Here is a 22,199-nt window from a genome sequence, read left to right as displayed (position 1 = left end):
TTTTAAAAGAAAGTAATACATCATCTTAAAATAGAAACTAAATTTAAAAGGTAGGCTTTAAAATTACTTGGAGCAATATATTTTGAGATAATATGTTTTAGTTCAAGGTTTCAGAGTTTTCCTGATTCTTACAAGACCCTTCCCTGTGTTCCTATCCTAAACTCCACATACATTTTTCACCTTCAAGTCTTGTGCTTGGCCCAGGTGCTCAATACCACAATAGATCTAAGATAAAGTTGCCCAACTATTTTGTTGGTCTCAGATTCCTCCTGGAGCTATGCATGGAGAATACTCTTAACAGTTCCTGATGATAAAGGACAGAGTTAATATTTCTTCCCACAGTCCACCAGTATATCTTGGAGATTTTTAAGAGTTCCCATTCCCCTATTTGCCTCTGTTCTGGATTTACACACAAAATTTGGTGTAGAGTTCTGGTTGCACTAAAACATTTTTAAGAACTTATAACAGAAAAGTATTTTTACATTTATCATGTAGAGACTTGACATTAAATACTAGTTCTGAAAGTGTAAAAATTGGATGTAATCTTCTTTCTGATAGTCAAAATGAACTTACTTTTTTAACCAAGTAGTAATTATCTGCCATAGAAATCTGTTGGTCCATCAGGGTATGAAATCCTTTGTTCCAGTTTTTTAAGCAGGCAGAAGGCACCCAGTATCCAGTCATTTTTGCACATCATGCTCTGAATTATCTGAGTGCGGGTAGACTAGCAATGCTCCTCAGGGCTCAGTGTTTTAGCCAAGAGGCAGTGTCCCTTCCTCTTTGTCTCTTCTCTAAGTGATTTGAAGGTCAAGATCTTTGTTTCTTTCTCTTTCCATCTGGTATAGAGAGATTAAGGAAAAATTCTGAGGAAGGATGGAGTCCTCTTTGAAGAGAAAAGCCCAGATTTCCAGATAATAGGGTCACATATATTTGTAACATTACATTACTGTACAAAACATGTACCACATACATCTTGATCAACAGCAGCAACAGCAGATGTCTGGTCATGTTTCACAGGCAGAAGAGAAAATGGTTTCTGGGGTTCTACTCTATTGGAGTGGGAGTATTTCTTCTGAGGTCCCACTCTATTGCTCTATTGGAAAATGGGAGAGCATTTGAATCAACACGCAAGATACCCTAGTGATGCTGTTGGCTTTGGCTGTGTCACTGCCTTCCATATGCAGAGCGCTGTATTATACAGGAGTTTTGTGACAGTGTACTCCTATTGCTCTTCATGGTACATAGCCCCAGAATAATTAATGCACTTGAACTTCAAGTAGTTTAAGAGTCACAAACAGGTAATCCCTATTATTTTGTCAGCTGAGAATTAGTCTTCAAAAATTTTAATAGAATACAACATTATTAACACCATCAGCTTTTTGCTGGCTCCTACCACTAACTAGTTAAAAAGTTCCTCAGTTTAAGAGATAAGACCCTTGTAAAATTTCAGTCACTTCAATGTGCAGCAGCCTTTGCTTTTCCTTGCTTTAGTAATGGAGCAAGACTAAACAAATAACTTTCCATCTTAATTAAGAAGAACAGAGATTTCCTAACTTTAGAGCAATGATTGGAGGAATATACCTATGTTTGATTTGCTTGGCATGGTAAACTGTTCTCCTCAATCTACATTTTGTAGTTGAGCTTATGCTATTGATATATAGATTCTCGTGTTCTTTTTTTTTTTTTCTCCAAGTACTTCCTACCAGTATACCTTTTCTAGTACTTTATATATCTAGAAATATAAAGTTGGACATATATTTTAAACGAGAAATGTTTAAACGAGAGCCATGATAAATTATGTTAATTTACATAACAGGCTCAGAAGCAGGGAAACGATAAAGCTGTCCAACAGAACACTGTGCTAAGAAACAGTGAAAGCATCTCTCCATTCATCCTACAATTGCTATGCACATAAAGACAATAACCATAATTGTCTCTGACTGGATCAACTCTCACTATCAAAATTCATATCTTAAGCTCAAATGTTCATTAACTGTGAATTTCCCCATGCTTTCTGCATCCAAAACAATAGTTTCTTCTAATGGTTAATAATACTAATGAAATATGTGTTATTGTGATTTTTTTTCTTCCATTATTTTATATTATTATTTTTATTAGATGAAGAAGATGAAAATTGCCATTGCTCTGTCAGACCTTGTGGTTTATACCAAATCTGAGAAGTTTGTGAGCTTTGAGCATTCCCTAACTAATCAGAAGTGCTTTGAAAATAATTCCATTGGAGAGGTTCGAGCACGGAAATTCGTAAAACATTCAGGTAATTTCTTTTGATTTATTCAGATAAAAGCTACAATGTTGCTATAGTTCACTGCTTAGGTATTGGAAGGGGTAAAATTTTATGAAACATGCTGTCAAATTTTATTTGGTTCTTTTTATAACATTATGTTAGAAATAGCTTGTCATTTGCACTGCATTTTTTTATTTTGGTTGGTTTTGTAAGGAAAACAGAAACTCAGCTTTGTTTTAATTTCATGTAGTTTTATAAGAACAAATATCAGCATAATATACAAGATGTATTAATAGCTTTTGATTCATTATTTTTTGCATTAAATAATTTAGAAGTTACAGTCAATACTTGAAAATGTGTGGAATAGATTTCACACCCCACTCCATGTATGGTCTGTAGTACTCACTGGAGTTGGGCATACAGTACCCCTGGCTTTGATGACAACTGCAGATAAGAGAATCTGCATTGACGGAATGAATAAACCCCATAGCAGGCAGTTTGCTCCATTGGACCAGATTTTTCATACCAGCCAAGCTGGATTATTCAAAACTCATTCTGTGTTGGAGCATCTCCAGTTGGTGCAGCCAATACAGTGCACTCTTCTGCTTTAACTCCAGCTGTCTGCCAAAAGCCTTAAGGGATTGTTAAGAACAGAGATCACTGACCATGAGAATGAAGTCTGCCATAGACCCATTCATTCAGGGCCAGCCCAGCTGCTATCCACCACTTTGTGGAGATGATTCAACGGTTGGTTAGATGAACAGTGCTGAATGGCATCAAAGCAAGTAGGCTTTTGACACCTGTCCACAGTCAGAGTCCTCTCTGGTCTCTCTAGCAATCTAGTGAACATAAAAGTAGATCTAGTTAAAAAAAAAAAAAAAAAAAAAAAAAAAAAAAAAAAAGAAAGGGGGGCAAGGGGAGGATGGAAAGGATCAGAGTGATTTAATTACTAAACAGGAATAGTGTAGATAGAAGTAATCTGAAGTTTTCCACATCTGTATAGTTTATGTCTTTGTGGAAGGGGAACACTGCTAGGTGGAAGAAAATCAACTTACTTGAATAGTTAACATCTTCTGAAGATTATAAAGGAACCAATTAAGCATCTTTTAGAAATGTGCTGTTCACTGGTTTTGAGATTATTCAGTTGTTTTATTTAAACCTTAAAACGACAATCAAGCTAAGATCATTTTAGGATTTTTTTTTTTCCTATTGAACTATTAAAGAATGAGTGGGCTTTTTGATCAGTTTTCTGGTTTTTGTCTTTTAATTTTCCATGAGAATACATCATGCTTTAGTGTAAAAATCATATATTTACCTAACAGAGAGGTGATGAAACAGAACATTTCCATGAAGGAATCATTCTTGGTTATTGAACCTTTAATAAAAGTCTGCACTGTACACACAAATACTATCAGATTCAAATATACACGAAATATTAAGGTTTTAAAATAGGATTTTAGCCATATCTCAAAGTGGCCCATATGCTAATTTTAACATGCATAAAAGTGTCCTAAAGTAGAAATACATTGATACGATATACTCATTGTGTGAAAAAAAAAAAAAATTGCTGTATCAGATTATTGTATTTTTACTATTATTTATTCAAATAGGAACTCTTTATTAATAAAGTTTTTCTTACCAAGGTTTTATCATTCTGTTTTTCAGCTAAAGAATTTGTTTCACATACTTCAAGATTCATTACAAGAATCTACCCCAAAGGAACAAGAGCAAACTCTTCAAATTATAATCCACAAGAGTTCTGGAATGTGGGATGTCAAATGGGTATGTGCATTTGCAGAGAATGTTGTGTTCCAGGCTTTGCAGAGACTATACAGATACGAGAGTTTTTCCTTCCTGTAGTATTATTTTGTGTTATGTAAGTTACATATTTTTCCTCGGTGGTATGACTTTCATTTTGTTATCTCAACTTCTCCTTCAGTCTACATATTCTAGTAATTTTTCATCCCAGAATCCAGGAATTTTGGTATATAATAAATAAGGGGAATATTATTTTCAACTATTTACTTTTGTAATTAGTTACAATTAGGCCCTAATTATCCCAAATATCCCAGTTTATTATAAATCATTAATTTCTTTAAACTACCTTTTTTCCTATTGGATAACAAGAAAAACACTAGTAAGAACAATACATTTTTAAGCTTTGAATCTTATTTTGCATTACTTCTAGCCCTAAAGCATGATTTTATCTTATGAATCAGTGTAGCAAAAGCATAAATATAAACAACTTCCAACAGCTAAACCAGAATTTTCTTCTTTTTCTTCATATGTTATCTCCTTTTTTATTGATAATTCTATGATATTTATCTGTGGGTGTCTGTAAGGAGAGTCCGAGTTATAATTTCTATTTTACTGCCTTTCTGTTTGGGCTGAAATGATTAATTTTGTTAACTTAGGTTTTGAGGTAAAAACGAGTGTGCTGTGCATTAAGCACAGTACTGCAAAAAACAAATTTGTAATATACCTTTCAAGGAAATCAAAATAGATTATATTCTTTCACATGCTGTGTTAATCAAATTACATAACCTCCATCCTTATTTGTTAGCTGTAGCTAAGGTATAAATAGAACATGTTTAAAAGGGAAAATAGGAATGGTAGCTGCTGCTGCTTTTTTTTTTTTTTTTTCCCCCCCTTTATTTATTTCTTTGTTCTCTTTTTTATTCTCTTTTTAAAAAAAAAAATTTCAGCTGAGGTCTAGCACTCTTTATAGTTACTTGTAGTTTACAAGGGAATAGAAGCAGCTCCCTATTTAACTAAAGGTGTGAATTGTTGGAATGCAATTGCACTTGCTTTTTCCTAAGGTTGCCCTGTAGCATTGACTTAGAAGAGGTGATGGAAGGATATATATGTGTGATTTAGGAATTTTTATACAGCAATGGAAGCCTCATCTGAAGGATCTGTGGGTTTTCAATGGTTTTGTGCAACTGGGGTGGCACACATGCAGGAGATGTGGGCATAACAATTAATATTGATGCTAAGAATTCCTGGATTATCATATGCTACTGCAAAGAAGCACTCAAATGCTCCTGGTCAGTAGAACATGCAGGTACAGTTGGGCACTGTTGGGAGTCTCCAGTGGCTGCATAGATGCAACATAGGTTAACAACTTAATTTCCAGTACAAAGCAGATTAGTTCCTTGAGCAATGAAATAATAATAACTTCTGTTTTTCCACATTTCAAGTTAGTTTTTAATTTGAAATTGTTAAAAATAAGCATGACTTCTGTACTCAAAAGAGGTTTGTAAAACCTCTCACCTGTAAGCACTTTCCCCTTTTATGGCTTTAGACACAGTCTTGCCTTCATCTTTTTATTCTTCAGTTTAAAAGATTCTCAGTTACAGAATATATTTCTACATTCGTTTGCTACACTTTCTTCAACCTTAGGTAGAGAACAATATTTTTTGCATCCACATATATATTCTCTCTATTAATTCTTATTCTATACCAAGGCCACCTAAGGGAGATTGTGGGGTGAGCAGGGCAGTTTGCTGTATGTTCCCAGTTTTGAGAGATGAAACGTATGGTCTCACCTTGTTATATTACAATACACATACAGAGATGGGCACAGATATCACTTTGCCTGTAGGGTCCTGGAGGTTCCTGGAGACTCAGCTCCCAGAATATCTTCCGTTTCAAGTTACCTTCTCAGTGTGCTATTTCCAATCAATGATGCACATGCATATTATCTATTGTTTAACCCCCTAATGTATCCACAGCTACTATCCTACACTTATAGAGCTTAGAAGGAGCATCATGCCTCAGCTTCCACTGAGAGATATCACTGTTCCCACATCTGTGGTCCTTACCACAAACGGTGGAGGATATACCCAGGCCTAAATTTGTTACCATTTGGTGTTCCCACACTCCGAGCTATGCCATATTGTCAGTGCCACACATTGAGGCAATGTAGTAAACAATGGGAAACTAGGGAGAGTGTGTGAATTTGGCCACTAGTGCTGGCTGTTCCATGAAAGAACTGAAAGGTACTTAGACCCCCTCAAAATTCTCTCATTGTTACAAATTCTGCTTCTCATCCTGACTGTTGTATTGAGGTATAGTTTTACAACTACACTAGGGTAAAAAAATCACTAGTTAGTGTAAATTTTGTTTGTGTCTGTGTAATTATAAATGCACATTTATAGTACAGATTTGGACTTTGGCTAGGCCATTGCTAGAAGTATCTCTCCATTACTATATCATTTGAAATATTCTGTTGTCGTGATTGATCCTCACTTAGCTTGATGTCATGCTATTGCTGGATTATTTACCTGGGGTGGTGCACTCTCTGTATGCTGTCTATATTGCTATTAAAAGCTAGTAAACTTGCATATGATTTTTTCTGTATAGAGGCTTTGGGCCCCTTCCTGGAAGAATTAAAAATACGCAGGAAGTGGTTAGGTCTGACCTCTTGGTCACATCATTTGCATCTTCATTTAAAGAAATATTTTTCTCATGAGAATAGGCTGATTATAAGCAATTCTCCACATATATTACTTCCAACCCATGTCAGATCTGTTCTTGATTCCCTAATCTGTTTTTGATAACTGTTTGGCAGAAATATAACTGCGCTTCACAATGCAACTCCCAAAGCTCCTCTCAGTGAATCTTCTGCTGATGTTCTCCCACTGATTTAACACAGATTTCTTAATTTTTGTGTCTGTCCTGTGTCCATATAGCCCACATACCCTCCCTGTCTGATTGCCATTGCACTCTGCAAACCAGATCACTTCTGCTACTTCCCTAAAACTGTTCATGGGCTTCTCAGATTTCTCCTATGTCACCTATTCCCCTTCCTCAGATCCTTTCACCCTCCCCACACCTGCTAGCATATCCTCACCTACCTTTAAGTTCCTCTAACATCCATGAAAGTTCTGCCTGGGCAAAGAAAATATAGGTTCAAACCTACATACAATATTCCCTGCCAGGCATCTGCATCATGTAAATGATGAGAATTGAGTTATTCGTTCACTTCCCTTAGTGATAGATCCAAAACAGTGCTCTCTTCTGTACCTTGCCAGCAATTTTCTCTAAATTGGTTAAAACATATTAACTTGGAGCAGCCTGGCATTCAGCTAAAGCAGGATGAAATTGTCCTACAGGCTCAAGATTTGTTGGGGGTGAGAATGAGAATTATGTAATTGTGTAAATCTGATTTCCAGAGGAAGGCAAGTTAAAAACCACAGTAAAAAGTACTGAGTTTTCACAAAATCACTTTTGGATATCACTGTGCACTCAGTGTCCATTCTCTGAAAATTGAGACTTGTAAGAACAGGATAGGTTTTGTGAACAAAGAGGTCTTATGGAGAAAAATACCTACAATAATTTTTATAGTCTAGGAAAATTTGTATGCCTCCTGCATACAACTGCAGTGTGGCATGGGAAAGAACTAATTTGGTGTATCAATATCTCCTTTTTATTTAGTAAATAAAATGTAATATAAAGATTTATGCACAGAAAGAAAATTCAGGACAGTTATTTAAATAAACAGATATCACTTGTATTATATTGACTGAGAAAAACAGAGCAAAAAAACCCCAAACCTCAGTGAAAATAAAAATAGAAGGACTTAATATCCTTTTGAATACATCCTTTACATGCAGTAGAAAACATTATCCATGTATCAAAACAATTTACAGGAATGACAAAAACATGTCATAAGTTATATGAGAAAGATATGGTATAGCAGGTACAGAATTTTGTTTTAGAAGAGGCTATATAGAGCTTATGTTTTCTGGAACACTCATAAAAATTTATACGCTCTTGTGAAGTTTCCACTATTTGTATGATGGATCTTTTCTTACCATAGATTTTGTTTTGGCCTGTGACATTGAAATGCAGCTTGGCAATTTTGTCACATCTGTTTTGTGGCTAAATCTTGTGTACAATAACATGACAAAAAAAATACATAAAAAGATGAGTGATAAAAAGTTCTGGTTTTAACCTCTGAAGCTACCTAGGAAAAAGAAACCCACTTATTTAGATCTTGGTATGCCTCACCTGTGCAACTTAAAATGACCATTAAGTCTGACCTTGCTTGGATTCTAAGTGAGTGAGAACTTAAAGAAGAGGCAGACCTTGGAAAGCCTCATTAAGAAAGAGAGAGCACAGGATCAATAATTTACTTTAGAGTTTTCAGTTGTTGTACGTTTTCTGTGAAACTGTGTTTACCTTTCTCACTGGACAAATGGCAAAACTAGATACAACAGGACTGATTTTTTTTTTTCTAAATAAACATTATGTTTGGTCATGGGAAGTTTAGATATTCTCACAATCTTACTGAACACTATACTTGTTGGAACATGTGATGAAGTGTCAAATTTAGTAAAGGAATTTATGAAAAAATGAAATTGAATTTAAAGAAAAACACAGGCTCTTCTATTAAAAGGTGGTGGAATACTACTTTTTCTTATAGATTTAATTAGCTTTTCAGCATGATAATTTTATACTCTTGGTTATTATTTTTACTGGAAGTTTTTTTATAACAGCAAAAGCGTAAAGCAAGCATTTTCTATAACATGGGTTTTTTTAACAGCTAATGTAATATCTGAAACAAACAGAATATTCATTACATTATAGCTTTGAATTGTTGCTTGAATTTCTAGTGAAATTTGTGAAGTGACATGCTTTAATGTTTTTATTTTTATGTCCAGTTAGGTTATTAGAATACCTCAAAGCTCTTCACAATATACATTATTGCAGTTAGATATTAAGTGAGCACTCTTAATCTAACATTGTGATCCTTAAAACCTTGCAGATGACTTAACTAAATATTACCTATGACATAGAAAAGACAGATACATCACAGCATTTTATCTTTCTGCATCTAAAAGCCTAATAGTTAGTCTCCAACCATTAAACAGAGCTTTGGCTATCTTTGCTATTTTGTCCCAGACTAAAATACCTCTTCTGCTCAAAGGCAGGGGATGAGCCTGACACATCATAGACCCCATGGCAAAAACATGCCCAGACTGTTCTGTACAGCTATCCTTCCAGTCTAGAGCTGACTGTTTGGGCTTGTTGTGGCCTTGTTCCACAACTGACTCATGGAGAATGTGCTATAATAAAGACAGGAAAGATTTCCTGCTAGCTCCCAAGCCAAGCAATGCCCTGGAAGAATGAAATGAGAAGACATAGAAAAGTGTCTCTTGGTTGACCACTCCCTCTTGTTGAGGTGTGAAGGACAGGACTAGTCATCATAGATCAGCTGCAGAAAAGGCACAGGGGTCGATACCTTATTATTACTGTCTTCCTAGTATGATTTTAACAGTCCGAAAATTCATTTTTGGGAAGTGAAAATTAGATCTTGCACAACTGACATAAATCTTACTAAATAATGTTGAATAGTGTGTTGTGGAAATACTAAGATGTCAAACAAAGAAGTGTGTTTATTATTAACAAAGTCATGCAGCTGGAAAAATATCCACAACTGTAATAGGCCACATGGCCATCATGGTTTACGGACCCCCCAAAAACTGTTGCTTACCTCTGTTTGCTCCCGTAAGACCCCAGCCCAAGGGGACAGGTACTAGAATTGCATAATCCAAACCTCATACTTAAAGTATAGACCCATTTTTGGTTACATTGTCCCTTCAACTTCATTGATTAGATCCTCGCTAGCTGTAGTGGGGCAGCTGACTCATGTGTAGACATCTACAACTTAGGTGGGACAATACCACCCTGATATATGAAGCTACCTAAATACACTCACCTTTTCTTTGGAATGGCTCCAAGGGTTAGGAGGTGTTTTGAATAAAGGTTTCATGTTTCTCATGCAGGAATGTCTCTAACTGCCAGGTTTATGACAAAGGTCTTGGACTACTCTGGAACCTCCTTCTTTTTAGGTAGCTTTTTTTTTGGTGTGTTTAATAATTACTGGAATTTCACTTAAAAGCAAGGAAACACAAATTTCATTTTATCATTAACTTGTCTAGCTATCTTCACTAAACCCACAACTGCAGACAACTAATAGAATACTAAATAATTTATTTGAAATCTAGTCAATTTTAAAGAAAGACAGAAAAAATTGCAGGGACACAATTGTCTCTGAACTCCTTGCTAACCTTGTTCTAAATCCTGTGTTAGAGACCCAGACTAAAACAGGAAGGGGAAGCTGTTAATACATACTGTTCTGTCAATAAGCACAAGGCAAACAAATTTTAAAAAATTATTTTTGAAACGTACCTGTTTCAGGTATGAAATAAGTGAAGTGACAACCAAAAGGTGCTCAGACTTACACTGAAGTGTAACTTTCAGACCAACACATTAATTAAACAGCAAAAATCTATTTAGATTTTAGATTTGATAGTTTATCAGAAATGGTTTAGGTACTTTGTCCATGAGAATCTCACAAAAGAAGGTCCTAATTTAAACTAGTTGCAGATATACTTGGGCACTGGATGATTTTTAATCACCTGATATAATTTTTCCAGTAGAGCTACTTGTAATTAAGTAGGAACAATGTCAGCAATTATGAACATTAGAATGAATGAATTCTTAACATTTCTAATGACAGTGTCTTTAGAGAAACAGTATTGAATTGGCCCAAAGACAGTAAGGACAGACTGACTGCACATGCTGAGCAAACAGTTATGCATATTACTCAGTTCTCAGAAGAGTAGTCCCTCTTAGTACAGCAGAATACCTCATGTTCTAAGTCATTCATGAATTAAGTTTCTGTAGAATAAGAGCATTCATTTCAAAATGCATCAGTGATAAGCAAAGCCAGAAATTATAATTAAGCTTTATAAAATTTGGAGTCTGAATAGCTAAAGACCCATTTTATTTTTTAAGGAGAGGAAAAAAATACATACAATTTAACCAAAGTTTTTGGTCAGAAACAGAGATGTGAGACAGTTAGTATGCCAAAATTTATACTAACTCATTAAGTCTGATGTGTGTTGTAAGTGAACCAATCACTCTATACTTTTTTTTTTTTTCCTGGTAGACATAAGTCCTTATTCATAAAGTTTGAGTGAGATCTCACCTGTTCACTGGCTTGGCAAGAGAACTAAAGCTGCATAACTATATAAAAAACTCATAAAGTCCAAGGTAAAGGGGATGCTAAGGACACTTAAAAGACTTTGGACAGTATGTCCACAAGCCTGAATTAACAAGCACCCAGAGATGTCAGTGGGGATCAGAGTGACATGTCAAAACAGGACCAGAACAGCAAGTAATGCTCAGGCTCAGAGCTGCCCAAGGAGGTTGTTGTAATTTGGCAGAGAGTCTTAATTATGCTGCAAGTCTTTCCAAGTTTCTCAGACCCAGATGAAAAAGGTATTTAAAAACCACCATGTTCTGCCATTTTTCCAGGTTACATGTTCTGACCACTTGGTGAGAGAACACATTATCTTCCTTACATCTGCTGTCAGTGAGAAGAGTTTACAGGGCACTACAGTATGCATTGGATTTCTCTTATGCAAACTCCATCAGACAGGATAGTAGATTGAATAATACTGAGAGGGAAATATTATTTGTACTTGAGGGTGTTATGATAGTTAATGTTTCCACAGGGCTTAGAAATTAGTGTTATATTCATCATTCAGATGATGAAGGTATTATCATATTTTAGTTTGATAGAAATTGTTTACTACTGATAACAGATCCTCCTGCTATGTATGCTGCTTCTATTAAATGAATGCTTGCCTCGTGATATATGTAACAGGTGACAATTTGTCATCATGTTACAGTTTATCCTTCCTTCAGATGTCTCCATTTGGTTTCAATGTAATCTGATGACTGAATACACTTCCTTTTCATCCACATTTTGAGTCAACTCATAATCAGTTAACATGTCCTTTATTCAGTCTGTGGATGAAATTTTTTAAAAGCCACCTACGTACCTTTGAAAAAAGTAATGTGGACTACCCAGTGATGTAAGGACTTCTGAAAATATTTCTGGAAATTTGGGCAGTCATGGGTAAATTTGGATGCAGATGTGACCTGCATGTGAGAAGAAAGGATACACAGTCAGTGCCCAGCTGGGAGTGCTAATGTTGAATGAACGCAATGTCTTCAAATCCAGTCACATAGACCATCTCATAACCAATGACAAAATACGCCAGATCATTAGGATATGGTCCTGTTTTCATAGTGTTTTCCAGTCTGTGTGGAATTCAGTTCAAATTTTGGATATCCAAGGCACAGAAGATGCATTGCATTCATTGTGAGCTGTCCATTTTAAGAACATAGACAACTGGAAAGAGCTGGGAGGATGGCAACAAGACTGATCAAAGGATTGGAAGTGTGATCGATTATATCTCTTTAGACTCAAATGTGTGAAGTAAATCATGGGGATAGGAACATTGGCACTGAGTGCTTTTTGCATATGATATTTTTGGAGACTGCATAAAATTCAGACATTTTGAGATGGATTTTAAATGGCATAAAATGCAATTAAGTGACTCATTTTAAGGAAAACTGGTGATAAATGTGTTCTTATCCATTTTCAAATCTTCCCTTTTAAATGCAGAAAATATATTAAATTTTAGGGTCATAATATAGCTAATTGAACTAGGAAGCAAAGAATAAAAAATAAGAAATGACAATTTATAAGTCCCAATAGGAATATTGAGAGGCAGCATCACAGACAAAAGACATGCAGCTTTCCTTGACTGCCTGCAAATCACAGTCACTTTGAAATCTAAGAACCCCAGTGCTCCCTTTGGTTTTCAAAAGCTTTTGCCTTCAGTCTAAAAATTAATTTTGCCTTGAATGGTAGTGCTTATGGAAGGTACTGTATTTGAATGCTTAGAATGTGGCTAGTTCTGCAATTAGCTGTGGGACTGACTTCAGTTAACTGTTTGTGATACAGAGGTTTGGGATGAAATATACCCTTTGTATTCCTCTGTGCATTATGGATTGTTTCATCTTTTTGGAGCTAGACTATTTCTTAACTTGCATTTGCTATATCAAGTTATTTACAGCTGGGACCAACAGGTACAGCCATGGCAGCAGTGGCACTTTGCAAGAAGACTTGAATATTAAATACTCTGATCTGGGGAGATTTGGCATCATGGTTCCAGGACGACTTGGATCCATTTCAGATGCCAATGTTAAAAGGCTTTTGGTGCCTGATGGAAGGACTGAGGAGAAAGTTTTAACTTACATGGTGCTAAACTTCAGGTGCCTGTACTTTTCCATGAAAACCATATGTTAAGATTATGTTTCATAGTAAGCATAGTAAGTTAAGATGGTTTCATAGTAAGCATATTTGGGCTTCTTTCCAAAAGGAACCATCAGTTTAAAGTTCTCTTCGTACATGCATTAAATTTCTACTGTTTCATAAAACAACAGTACAAAGCATGTTATTGACAGTTCTGTTGTTGAATTCAGCAAAACAAAAATGAAACATTGTGTAGAAATTCAGTCTTCCTTGCAGAAAGATGTTGCTAAGATCATACTGCTAGACAATGGAAAACATAGGTTTTCATTTATGAACTTTTGTCTTTTCTCAAGAAGTGTAAGGGTTATAACTGCATCTAATTAAAAAGAAAAACTGTGCATCAACAATATACCATAAAACATTGCCCTAGGAGGCTCCAAGCAGCTATGAACCTTGTAAACAGTTGCATCTCAGAGAATATAATACAAAATTTCATAGTCACTTACCTTAATTGTGTTATAACTTGCAATACCAGGAAATCAGTAGGTAAATTAAAAGTACTGTTGTGTGTTTTTAACTTATTCTAAGGTAAAATTAAATTAAGCAAAAATACCATGTTGATGTTTAAAGATATCAACCATAATAACATTGCCCTTCACTTGTGTTCCAAATGTAATTTTCCTAATGTGATAAAATGTAAAGTATTCTCCTTTGCTTGTTTCTGTTGTTAATTCAGATTTTCTTGCTTAGTAGCCTATGAAGCTTGGCAAATTTAGCAACAGTCTCATTATGTGCAATCATGTAATTTGTTTCATCATGTGGAAGCTGCTATTTGAAGCTATGACTGTTCGATTTGCCTAATTTCAGTTACACTTTTAAAACCACATATTCTGAAAGTATGGTATAGAAATTACCTATGGACTGAAAGATCGTGGGTTATCTGTAGATCATTCCAGGACCTAGGCTTCAAGGGGCCTCAGGGTTGCAGCTCTGTAGCATTCTTTGTAGTTCTTGAATCAATGTATTAAGATACAAGAAGGGTCATATAGCACATTTAGGTCTATTTCTGGATGATGTGTTGAGTCATACAAAACAAATTGTGAACCATTACTAAAACTATATCAAGAGAACACCTGTGCTCTTTAAAAAAGGTAATGGTGTGGGATGGGAAAAAAACATTTTGAAGTTTGATTTCTGTTGTCAAAGATAAAATAAGCTTAAAGATCCTTTGCATATTCCTTGACACAGAACCTATGCTGGCACCTATGTTAACATTCAGTTCAAAGCAGGAGCGCATGCTGTGTTTTGTTGTTGTTGGGTTTAGGTTTTTTGTTTGTTTGTGGTTTTTTTAGGCAAGGTTCCCAATTGTTCCTACTTTCTGCACATTAGTTCATGTTGCAGAGCAATCTTAGCTAATGTAGATGGGATTCCTTTCAGATGAAATAGAGGGTGTACTCTGGGAGCACTTGATGTATTCCAGCCATTAATTGGTATTGAGATCACGGGACCAGGCTAGAGGTCTTCTGAAGTAACCCCACCAAAAACATGCGTAGTGCAAACATTAGGTCCATAGTACCAGCTGTTTCACTCTACAGATCTGTTCCTACTTGTGTCATTTACTACAGAATTTTTTAAAAGGATCATCAAAGCAGTGAAGAAACAAGTAATTTTTGCACTGAAACATATCCAAATTTCTTGCATTTGATAAGGATACATGAGATAAGGATATCTGAATTCTGCCAAATACTCATTCAATACATTTATATTATCTCATAGGAACATGTAATAAGGTCCTCTTCCTGAATTATTATGAGGAGTCACTTGTGCTCCATAAAGTCTTAATATTTTTTCCTACCAAGCCATCAAGTAAATGACTTTTTATCATTTTCTATTTAACACATGTCATGTTATCACTTCGTTGATTTGACTTGTGCATTTTCTGTTTTGAATGTGACAGGAAGCTCCAATATACTGGAATAGGGGAAAATTTCATTAAACAGGTCTATTTCAATGTTGGCTTTATCTCATGAATTACAATATCCTGTTGATGAGAAGTGTGTTATTTTATTACTGCTGCTGCAGCAAACCAAAAATGTTTTGAGCTGCCGAGGAAAGGAAAATCTGTCAGGTGTATACTAACAATAAACACCAGTACTGGAGGATTAAGCTTGAAGAGAGTTTGCTCAGATAAATTTAAGAATACTTTTAAAATTGCTTCTACTTCTATAAACTTACATGTATTTGCACTGAATATTCTAACTCTTAGAGTTAAATCTTCTAATGACATCTTCTAAATCTTCTTGATCTTCTGGGTGACATGCTTTTGTGATGTATTCTGCACCATAACTAAGGTTAGCTACAATCCTATGTTTTTGCTTTCTGCTCCAGAACTTTGTAAGCAGGTTTGAGGTGCAGGGTCTTGCTGCCGTAGAGAAAATAGTGTAAGAATTTAGTCCTTATGGAGAAAAAATATCTCTAATTTCATATTCTCCAAGATCTAATTTAGAAAGAAAAGGGAAAATGCACAACACACTGCAGTGTCAAAAAGATCTATAGGTTACCTCTTAAAACATGGTGTAGTTGTAAATAGTGTACTTCTTTTGTGCACGAATCATTCATTATTGAATACTGCTACATTTAAGAATAATAACAGGATCTTACATATGAGTTGAAAGATATACATATTTTAATCTCATTTGCTTTTGGTTTTACTATTATCGTCAGAGACCTGTTTTATAAAATGGTATCAACTCTAATTCATTAAAATCAATATTTATTTAATTTTATAGTGGCCTTAAACTTCCAGACACCGGGACTACAAATGGAATTGCAAGATGGAAAATTCCTAGACAATGGTGGTTGTGGCTATATTCTGAAACCAGAATTCTTGAGAAACCACAATTCAACATTTACCCCGCAAAATGTTGGAAGATACAGTAAACCAATGTCTCTGTCAATAAGGGTAAGCTTAGTTAATTGTTGGTTTGTTCCATAAAATCTGAAAACAAATGTTCTGTAGTTCAGATTTATTTGTTATCTATTATTTGTTTCTTATTTTACCCCCATTCCTGGTTGTTGGGAAGTCTAATATAGTTTTTTTTAACATGTTAAAATTCTCATATAGTATCTCCTGCTGCTTGGATGGTTTCCCATCTGTAGTTCACTTATGTTTGCTAAAAATATGTAGGTGTTCAGAAGTTTTAAGAGTTTGTAAAAACACAAAATTTTTCACAGTGTTTTGATCAGAAATGTAAATATTACTTGCACTGTGTCACAAGTGTAGCTGACAAAGGGACTTATCAGTTACGGTTGTGAGGACTGCACTCTGAAAACTCAGAAATCGCATGTGCAATTTTGGTGCTATTTTCTTTAAGTATTAGTAATACCACACGTGCTATTATAATGCTGATTGACAAATGGAAATGTTTAAAGGTACGATAGGAAGTTTTATGCTTCTTTTAATTTTCATTATCTCCCTATACATACATAAAGGACTACCATCCTAAACTGATATAAATAAGTGTAAAAAGGGGGATAAATAAATAAGACTTTAAATCATTTCTACTTCTCCCAAGTTAAAATTTGATTTACTTCTTAAAAATATTAGAAATGCATGTCATTTAAAAATAATTGGTTAGAAAAACCCTTTTTTTGAAGTCATGGTTCACTACTTAGAAAACTACCTTTTCCCAATGAAAAAGTGCTATTTCTGATTACACAGTACACTACTTGCATAAATGCTGTTTAATTAGCATAAAATTAGTGTATAATTGCTATTTTGATCCTTTCAGAGAAATAAATAGTGGAGATAAAACATTAGCTAATAACAATTATAAAATACTTACATAATGCATGCACTGAATCAAGAACATTTTAGTGTCCTAACAGTGAGCATACCAATTATGAATAGACATTACTGGATGATTTCCAGCACCCATGCATATACATCAGTTATTTTAGCTCTTATTTATATAAAGCTGGAGTTAATTAAGATGAGGAAAAATCCCCAATTGTAATGCAGGAGACAGACAAAATCATTGACAATGGGAAGGAAATGTCTGAGTTTGGAAGAAGTTGCAAAAGAGAAAGGCAGCTTTTTAGACTGAGGACATAGACTGAGACAACAGACTGGGTAGTGAAGGATACAAAGAAACTGAGGGACTGTAGGGTGTAGAAAGCCCCATTCATAGAGTCAGAAGCAAAAAGCAGGAAACAGTGGTTGCCAAGACAAAAAGAGTCAGGAGTGGGAGTCAAAGAAAAAACAGTTTCTGCTAAAGAAGAGTTACTAACTTGACTGGAGAAATTACTTAACAGAGGGCAAAGATAAAAAACATCTGTTGGTCAAATCTCTCAGACTGACCGTGAATGAATTAATGAATGAATGAAGAGAAGAACATAAGTGAACACAAAAATCACGCAGGGCCCGATTTTACTGAATTCAGTATCCTTTGTAACCTGATGTGCCACAATTCCTATCAACAAGAAGCATATAACCTTTGAAGCAGAAATACAAATATTCAAAGTATTTCATGTGTAAACTTCTGAGCCCACCATGTTATTTACTACTCTCTCTGTATATCTTTTTCACCTTGGGCCTCAAAAATTGGATATATGGATTTGGGTCATAGTGTGCTGAAAAGATTTTGTTCTTTTCCCACCCTGTGGGAGACTTAGACTGGGTCTAGCAATGGCGTAAGAGTGGGAAACAGGACTTGGCCAATGTTGCTGAATTCTCATCATATCATTCAGGGCATGTCAAAGAACCTCTCCTGGTTCTAAGTGGGCAGTTCATCAGTGAATGCACCTTACAAAGCTTTCTAGTGAAGGCATTTTCTAGGAAGACAGGGGACAGCATCAGTGTTTGCTAAGACACTGCTCTTCAATGTTTCAGGCTAGAAATTTTCTTGGAGCAAGGTGTTACAGAAAATACCTAAGCAAAAGGTGGAATTTGTGGGGTTTGATTTTTTGGTGGTTGACAGGGCAATAGGGATCTGTATCATGAGTTTTGATGCTTAGTCCTGAGATCTGAATCATAAGAGTCATATCCTTCACCTAGGCTTGCGGGCTTGTATATCTCACTTGATACATTCCATACATTGATTTCTAAAAAGCAGATTACTGTACAGATGGTTATTCTCTCCAATTATCTCCTAGTCAGAAAGCAGACAAAGTTGTGACTTTCATAAATCCTTTTGTAGGCTGGGTGCCAGATAACAGGGCAGTCTGAGGCAAAATTTCCAGGTAGCTAACTAAATTAAGGAAAAAAAAATCAGGGAGCCTACTAAATGCAAAGTTTTTATGTGTTACTGTGAAAGAGAAGGAACACAGGTGAAGCAGTCTGCTACTTACTCTGTAACACAATGCTGATGTCACCATAGGTGTTAGTGCTGGTCCACTAGACACAGCTTTAACAGGAATTCATGAGCTTGATCTCAGAAAATACAAAAATCATGAGACTGGTTTCTCCAACATTATTATTTTCATGGTAACCAGATATAATTTTTATGGCTAGTTACTGAATAAAAACTTAAATCTGAATATTATTATTTAAAGCATGATATCTTTTTTTTTTTATATAATGAGGGTGGTGAAACCCTGGAAGAGGTTGCGGAGAGAGGTGGTAGATGCCCCATCCCTGGAAACATGCAAGGCCAGGTTGGACGGGGCTCTGAGCAACCTGATCTAGTTGAAGATGTCCCTGCTCATTGTAGGGGGTGTTGGACTAGATGATCTTTAATGGTTCTTTCCAACTCAAACCATTCTATGATTCTATAATTCTGTGACATTAGCCAAGAATTAAATTAAATGGGAAACACCATCTTTTTAATTTCATTGTGTTTAATATGTATTTTTATAACAGTTTATGGCTGATATGTGCTTCTCATAGTAGTTTCTTATGGAACAGTTTTTGCTACCATGGTTGCTATATGGCTACTATGTAAAGTTCATTCTTATAGTTATTTCAACACATTACAACTTTAATTTTCCAGCTCATCAGTGGTCATCAGTTACCACCCAGTAACCTGTCGAAGACTAACAAAGCTGACCCCTTAGTGACCATAGAAATTTATGGTGTGCCAGAAGATCAAGCAAAAAAGAAATCTAGCGTTATAAAAAGCAATGGTGAGTATCAGTCCTATTCTCTTGACTGCAAAGAAAGAACAATAATATTTTATAGGAATTACCATTTTTTCATCCCAAGTCATTACGTACTTACAGAGACTGCAATTATTTCTCTCTAGACTAGGATCTTCTGACACAAAATCTGTACCAGAAGTTCATGCTATGTACCATTTTTGTAGACTAGTAGGTTAAGGAAGCACAAACTCTCCTAGTTAGTCACACTCTCCTAAAGGAAGATGGAATGCATGATCTTTACTCCCTGTTGTGGGCTTATCCTGGACGGCAGCTCAGCCCCACACAGCCGTTCATTCCCTCTCACTGGTGGGATAGGGGAGAGAGTCAGAAGGTCAAAAGTGAGAAAACTCTTGGGTTGAGATAAAGACAGTTTAGTAGGTAATGCAAAAGTCATGTATGCAAGCAGAACAAAATACAGAATTCATTCACCACTTCCCATTGACAGGCAGGTGTTCAGCCATCTCCAGGAAAGCAGGGCTTCGTCATGTGTTATGGTTACTTGGGAAGACAGATACTGTAGCTCTGAACATCTTCCCCCTTCTTTCGCCCAGCTTTTTTATGCTGAGCATGATGTTATGTGGCTTGGGGTACACCTTTGGTCAGCTGTGGTCAGCTGTCCCAGCTGTGTCTCCTCCCAGCTTCTTGTGATCCTCCAGCCTCCTCGCTGGGATGGGGAGTGGAGGGTTGCAGCATGAAAAAGAGAGAGGTCCTTGTCACTGTGCAAGAAGTGCTCAGCAATAGCTAAAACATTGGTGTGTTATCAACACAGTTTTGGTCACAAATCCAAAACATAGCACCATACAGGTTGATATGAAGAAAAGTAACCCTATCCCATCCAAACCCAGGACATTAACTGGTAAATGTAAAGACATTTTTTCTGAAGAAATTTCTGTGATTTCATCACTTAGCTCATATGAAGTTTCTAGTAGGACTACTCCCTTAATTGCTTGACAGGTGAAGTGTGTACTCTTTGTAGTTGTCTTGGAGCATTCCCGTACCTTTGTCATAAGATCTTCTTGATGTGTCGGACTAAAAGTTCCCTGTTATCTCCCTTCTGTGCCTCTGTCTTCTATTTTTCCTTTTTCCTTTTTGTAGATGGTTCATGTTTCAAATCAGTCCCTGAATTTCTTATCTCTTTGTATGAACATTATTCAAGACAAAGCATCCACCTCCTGTTCCATATCCTCTTTTAGTACTTCTAGTCAAGTGATTGCTTGACTACCTTATTTTATTTAGCTTCTGAGGTCTCTGAGACCTTCCGTCTGACAGTTTTAACTCCATAATCTATACAAAAGATGTGACCTATATACTACTGCAGTCAGTGGAAGTCTCATAATTTATTTAAATGGGCACAGAAATCTAGGGAAAAAGAATGAATGTTTAACAGTTCAGACTAGTAATAGCAGATACAATAATTCAGATATTAAGTAGAATAAATGAAACGGTTTTTTGATACTGTGTATTTTCTCTTTTCATTAGCTTTGAGCCCTAGATGGGATGAATTCTTCTCTTTTACTGTCCAAGTTCCAGAACTGGCATTGATACGCTTCTGTGTGGAGGATGAGATATCTCTGGTTGCAAATGAATTCCTTGGTCAATACACTTTACCACTGCTTAGCCTGAGTAAAGGTAATATTTTTATGTGAGGCACCTGTAAGAGCTCAAAAAAGTCTACAACATTCTAGACTTTTATCATTACTGTAGTATTGATAGAGTACAGCATTATGTTTATTTCCTAAAGGAGAATTGTATAACCAGAGGGAAAAACTATGGTTTTTTTAGTCATTGTAGTCTCTGAATGCAAATCCACAGTGTAGAAATCAAAAATATTAATGACAGTTAATTATTTCTACTGCAGTATTCCTTTCTAGACAGAAAGTGCTCAGATGGTATTTCAACTCATTATAATAGGAAACAGAAAGAGAGATTAGTCAGAACTAGTATAAAGGCAACAGTTTCATGCACTTTCTACTCTGTTAGGCTCAAAACCAAATACAAGCAAAATTAAAACCAAAAGAACCTCGGCTAACCTATCCACAACTTTTCAGAGTGGACAATGAAGAATATAAATTAAGCAAAATATTTATGGTATTTTTCTTGGTAGTATTTCTTTTATTGTACCAATACAGCTTCTGGAATCTTATGTGATTAATAGGCTGCACATAAAGAGCAGACAGTGAAGTCAGTAGGCCAAGGAGAAAGGCTTATGTAAAATGGCTGTTTACTATATTGAATTTCCAAAGCTATTTCTGACAAAACAACCAACCAACTTTTATTAGTGAATGAAGATGTGAAGGCAAAATGTTGGAGCTGTCAATGGGCACTGTGCCTTTTTTATTAAGCTTAACAGGATTTTTAATGTTTTTTCTATCCAGGTTCTTAAGTCATAAAGCTGTTTGTGATTCTTAGCTGAGGTTGAGGAGTTACAGAAGAACAAAGACATTACTCATAAACCACCCTTGCTTTTCTCCAACATAAATTTTTACACTGATCACCTTTCACTTTCCTTTTATTTATATATTTCAGGATAATGAAAAAAAAAACCAAACCCTGCCAACTCATGATGTCTGAGTCAAATTTAAATACTAAAGCTTACATATGCTTGTAAAACCATCAATTTGGGCTTTTTTTTTTTCTATGTATAATTTTTCAGTGTGTCTCTAATGTGCCTGTATGATTAATTTCGGTCACAAA

The 22,199-nt window shown here is 35.6% G+C and overlaps 1 protein-coding gene across 1 annotated transcript in view; it reads left to right on the top strand.

The window, feature by feature from the left end:
* Positions 1-22,199, top strand: part of PLCZ1 (phospholipase C zeta 1) — a 52,261-nt gene that overhangs the window by 27,886 nt on the left and 2,176 nt on the right. Inside the window, exons 8-12 of the mRNA XM_074825365.1 lie at positions 2,119-2,275; positions 3,911-4,027; positions 16,157-16,329; positions 19,358-19,490; positions 20,985-21,134. Of these exons, the coding sequence (XP_074681466.1) occupies positions 2,119-2,275; positions 3,911-4,027; positions 16,157-16,329; positions 19,358-19,490; positions 20,985-21,134 (730 nt within the window). The remainder of the gene's footprint in view (positions 1-2,118; positions 2,276-3,910; positions 4,028-16,156; positions 16,330-19,357; positions 19,491-20,984; positions 21,135-22,199) is intronic.

Source organism: Strix aluco, chromosome 5, assembly GCF_031877795.1.
Source record: "Strix aluco isolate bStrAlu1 chromosome 5, bStrAlu1.hap1, whole genome shotgun sequence".
Lineage (NCBI taxonomy): Eukaryota > Metazoa > Chordata > Aves > Strigiformes > Strigidae > Strix > Strix aluco.
The sequence above is the reverse complement of the archived record's forward strand: the minus strand, read 5'-3'. Positions and strand labels throughout refer to the sequence as shown.